Source organism: Poecilia mexicana, unplaced genomic scaffold, assembly GCF_051168715.1.
Source record: "Poecilia mexicana isolate PSO_F unplaced genomic scaffold, ASM5116871v1 ptg000028l_RagTag, whole genome shotgun sequence".
Classification (NCBI taxonomy): domain Eukaryota; kingdom Metazoa; phylum Chordata; class Actinopteri; order Cyprinodontiformes; family Poeciliidae; genus Poecilia; species Poecilia mexicana.
The window spans coordinates 1-5,000 of NW_028263418.1; the positions used below are offsets into that span (position 1 = coordinate 1).

At 63.8% G+C, this 5,000-nt stretch overlaps 1 protein-coding gene across 1 annotated transcript; it reads right to left on the minus strand.

Moving 5' to 3' along the window:
• Positions 1-122: 122 nt before the first annotated feature.
• On the minus strand, positions 123-2,536 carry LOC148152422 (uncharacterized). Its single transcript, XM_088003598.1, has 3 exons — positions 873-2,536; positions 522-770; positions 123-434 (listed from the first exon to the last, which is right to left on the minus strand). Exons 1-3 carry the CDS (start codon positions 2,286-2,288, stop codon positions 156-158), a joined length of 1,944 nt encoding a protein of 647 aa, XP_087859724.1. The 5' UTR covers positions 2,289-2,536; the 3' UTR covers positions 123-155.
• Positions 2,537-5,000: the final 2,464 nt, after the last annotated feature.

Consider the following 5,000-nt stretch of genomic DNA (forward strand, 5'->3'; position numbering starts at 1 on the left):
CTGGTTCTCTTCCTGGAGGTCAGGGCCTGCAGCTCCATGCCTGGTTCTCTTCCTGGAGGTCAGGGCCTGGAGCTACCCCAACCTACCCTCCCTCCCCAGCCCAGGTAATTAAAGAGATGCGGTTGTTTCACATTTAACATCTTTATTGAACATTTTTAATTGTTTTCCTCCGTCTCTCTCTCCGAGTCCCCAGGGGTGGTGGAGGAGGCCAGGTCCGAAGAGGAGTCACCTTGCCGGGGGGGGAGTGGTGGGCTGGCTTCCCCGGAGCCTGGAGAGGAAGATTGTGGCGCTGTGGCCCGGTCAAACTTGCTCCGGATGTCCGCCAGTTGTTCCGCCGTGAGCTGGTTGGCGTAGAACCTGTCCGCGGTCCTGGTGTCGTGGCACATCACCCGGGCAAGCTGTCCCCTGACCTCGCTGCTGTGTGCATCCCTTGCCTGAAAAACAGAATAAAAATGTATTAAAAAACCTGGTGGTTTTTTCTTTCCCCCCCCCCCCTCCGACCGGAGAAATGTGCTACCCACGTGTGTGGCCACTGCGCTGCGGAAATCAGTCATGGTCGGCCGGCCTGGAAGCCCCATCTCCGTCCAGGCACACTGGGAGAACCGCGTCAGCTTGGCGATCCGCTTCTGGTTGCTGCTGAAGAGGAGGAACCGGCACGGTGGGTTCAGCGTGTTCCGGACGGAGAGCCACCGGACGAACCAGCTGAACTCGGCGTGGGTCAGGAACAGCTGGGCCGCCCCGAAGGCCCTGTTGGTCTTGTGGTTCCTCACCTGAGAAGGGATGAGATGAGATGAGCTCCAGGAGCATGGAGCTCAGTGCGCCTGGTTCTCTGCCCGGAGCTCCATGCCCCTGGTTCTCGTAGATCCACTTACATTGATCACAAAGCCTGGAGATCCTTCCTCAGCATCCTCCATCGCCTCCTGGAGCTCCCCCACAGTCATGTTGGTCAGCACCCCAGGCCGGTGGCCGTAGACAGCAGACAGGTAGCAGGCCAGGTAGCCGTAGAGCCTGTGGCGGAGCTGGACGTTCGAGGGTGCCGCCTCCAGCTTCCCGAGGAGCACAGGGATGGTGGCCGTGGCCAGGCTCTTGCACCTCCGCAGCTGCTTCCTGCTGATGGACCTCTTGGCCTTGGAGCGCTTCACGGAGATCTGGTGGAGGGTTACCTCGGTCACGATCTGCTGGAGGTCCGCTCTGACCGCCCTGCTCACCCCCCTGATCTGTCTCTTGGTCAGCCTGCAGCCCCTCGGCGGGGTCTCGGAGAAGTAGTCCATGAACTGCGAGAAGTTCACCAGGTAGACCTTGACTGTTGTTATGGCTCTCCTCCTGTCCTTCAGGGCTTGTGGGAAGGCGTGGATCTTCTCCAGGTCATGCATGAACGCCCAGGTGGCGTTGAGAGGTTTCCCCCGGGCCACGAAGGAGAGAAGGCTCCGGATCCGGCCCAGCTTGGAGCGCGCGTTCATGCAGTGCTGCGGGGTGGGCAGGGCCCCACGGAGGTGCGTGTGGTACTCCTCCAAGTAGCTCTCCACGGCAGCGGGGAACACTAGCGGTGCGAAGGGGAGCAGGGCAAGCCCTCGGACCGCCCTGGTGCTGCTGGAGCCGGCCGGAGGGTCAGAGTCGCTCGTCTCCGCCTCTGGCCGCGTCCCGGCAGGGGCAGGAGAGCCAGCGTTGGAAGCAGGACCAGGAGGGGGAGAGCCGGGGTCGGAACCAGGACCACCAGGACCAGGAGGAGGAGGAGGAGGAGGGCTGGCCGTGGAGCCAGGAGGAGGAGGAGGAGAAGAGGCGTTGGAACCAGGGGGCGGCGATGCGGGCAGAGAACCAGGTCTGTGGGAGCGAGGCGGAGAATCCCTACCGGAAAGAGGCTCCAGGGCGGTCCCCGGAGAAGAGGAGGACACGTCTCCGTCCTCCCCAGGAGAGTCTGGGGCTGGTTGCTGCTGGTCCGGCAGGTCCAGCTCGGAAGCCAGCCGTGGCGTGGGCTCCGTGGACCTCAGTACGGAGAGAGCGTGGATGGTGGCCCTCCAGTGAAGGCTGCGGAGGTGCCCCCTTATCGTCTCGACCTCCAGCTCCCCGTGACCGGCGGAGAGGTGGCGGTCGACCCTGGGACCTCTGTAGGTGCAGCCCCGGACAGGGCAGTCCATTCCCCGGACGTTGACTCGCCCGTGGGCAAAAGCCAGCAGGATTTTCCGCTCCGCCTGGTTCAAAACGCGGTGAACTCGCTCTAAATGCTTCGGCAGCTGGGCAAACTTACTGCGGCAGATGGGGCAGCGTCTGTAGGGTCGATGGTTTGGCATCTGGAAGCTTCCCCGGTGCTCAAAACCTCCAGCAGAAGCGTCTCTGTCCGGCTGCCGGGGCTGGAATGAGCAGGTGCAGCCTATTGAGGCCAATTAGCTGCAGGGGAACGGCGGGGCGCAGCAGGTGCAGCCTATTGAGGCCAATTGGCGGGGCGCAGCCGGTGCCCTCCGGCTAATCAGCGCCCTGGCAGCGTCAGCGGAGGCAGGGCAGCGCTCACGTACGCCCTGGCAGCGTCAGCGGAGGCAGGGCAGCGCTCACGTACGCCCTGGCAGCGTCAGCGGAGGCAGGGCAGCGCTCACGTACGCCCTGGCAGCGTCAGCGGAGGCAGGGCAGCGCTCACGTACGCCCTGGCAGCGTCAGCGGAGGCAGGGCAGCGCTCACGTACGCCCTGGCAGCGTCAGCGGAGGCAGGGCAGCGCTCACGTACGCCCTGGCAGCGTCAGCGGAGGCAGGGCAGCGCTCACGTACGCCCTGGCAGCGTCAGCGGAGGCAGGGCAGCGCTCACGTACGCCCTGGCAGCGTCAGCGGAGGCAGGGCAGCGCTCACGTACGCCCTGGCAGCGTCAGCGGAGGCAGGGCAGCGCTCACGTACGCCCTGGCAGCGTCAGCGGAGGCAGGGCAGCGCTCACGTACGCCCTGGCAGCGTCAGCGGAGGCAGGGCAGCGCTCACGTACGCCCTGGCAGCGTCAGCGGAGGCAGGGCAGCGCCAACCGCGGACATTGGCCGTTCGCCATAGGTAGGGTTATGGGACGGAGGAAAAGACCCCCGCGGGAGACCCCCTTAACGGGGTCCCAGAGGGCTGAAACTCGGTGGGTCGGTCCGGGGCCTTCCCCCGGACCGTGTGCCACCGTTGGTCCGGGCCCCCCGCCCCCCAGGGCCTGGATCCCGGCCCTGGGGGGCCCCCGGACTTTGAGACCCCCTGGAGACCCTACCCTATGAGCCAGGGGTCTCAAACTCGGTGGGTCGGTCCGGGGCCTTCCCCCGGACCGTGTGCCACCGTTGGTCCGGGCCCCCCGCCCCCCAGGGCCTGGATCCCGGCCCTGGGGGGCCCCCGGACTTTGAGACCCCCTGGAGACCCAACCATAAGAGCCAGGGGTCTCAAACTCGGTTTGGCCATAGCCCCCGACGTACCCTCCAAGGGTTCCAAAGCACGCGGAGATCGGACCAAGTTTGCGGCTCCAGGCCCGCCCGAAGTGTCGGGTGGTCTCCCATTCATTCCCTATGGAGGGCCCTTTTCCGGATGGCTGAAAACGACATTTCCGGCTCTCCTGGGAGATCGGGGCCCCCCATACGTGCATGTCATATACCGTTTTAAAGCTCCGAGCCTCCTGAACACGGAGGTGGTCTCGGATCGCCTCTAGGACCTTCCCCCGACCTTCTACGGGTCTCCAAAGGTAAGGTGGGTTATGGGACGGAGGCAAAGACCCCCGCGGGAGACCCCCTTAACGGTGTCCCAGAGGGCTGAAACTCGGTGGGTCGGTTGGGGGCAACCCCCACGACCGTGTGCCACCGTTGGTCCGGGCCCCCCGCCCCCCGAGGCCGAGATCCAGGCCCTGGGGGGCCCCAGATTTGAGACCCCCTGGAGACCCAACCATAAGAGCCAGGGGTCTCAAACTCGGTTTGGCCATAGCCCCCGACGTACCCTCCAAGGGTGCCGAAGCACGCGGAGATCGGACCCCGTTTGCGGCTGCAGCCCCGGTTCAAAGGTCGGGTGGTCTCCCATTCATTCCCTATGGAGGGCCCTTTTCCGGATGGCTGAAAACGACATTTCCGGCTCTCCTGGGAGATCGGGGCCCCCCATACGTGCATGTCATATACCGTTTTAAAGCTCCGAGCCTCCTGAACACGGAGGTGGTCTCGGATCGTCTCTAGGACCTTCCCTCGAGCTTCTACGGGTCTCCAAAGGATTAGCGTCAAACCGGGCCGGCTTTGCCCCGCGATAAGTCGGTCCAAACGGACCGGAACCCGGGCGAGCCGCACACCGTCGGATCCGGGCCGGTCCGCGGATGGTTCTGGTGGTCTCCGATTTCCGCTAGGACGTTCCCCCGAATTTATACGAATTTTTAACCGTTTTGGGCCCAACCGGACCTCCGGTCCGGTTCCCGGGGTCCCACCGACCCGAGACCCGGATCATCGAGCTCCTGAGACGGCCCCGGTCACGAGGGTGTCGGTCCCGGAAGCCTGGGTGGAGGTCCGAAAACCGGACTTCCAGAGGGGGAGACTCGGCGGTGAGCAGCTGCAGATTTCGTCCGCCTGCTAGCGCGGCCCTCCCGGATAGCTCTGCCGCGGATCCCCGGTCTGGACCTCCGGAGCTCCGGTTCGATCCTTAAAAACGCACTGCACCCAGGCAAACCATATATTGGCTGAAAGCTTGGACCGCGGGGAACACGGTGGTGGTCTCGGATCGTCTCTAGGACCTTCCCAGCCGGCGGTAGAAGCGAAAGAAGTTTACCGGGAAATGAGCTCCAAAAATCGGTCAAAAATGCGTTTTATCCGGGAAAACCGGATATGGTTCGAATCTCCGGAGCCCGAAGAGCAGCCCGGTGAAGACCGCATGGTTCTATCTTTAAAAATGAGGGAGATACGGGGTTTTAAAAAAAGCAGTACTGCCCCCACGACGGGGGGGGCGTTCTGGGAGTGAAAGTCAAAACGCTTTTCGGGCCCTTATAAAGAAAATCACTGCCGGAACGATATCAGGAGAGAGTTGGAAAAG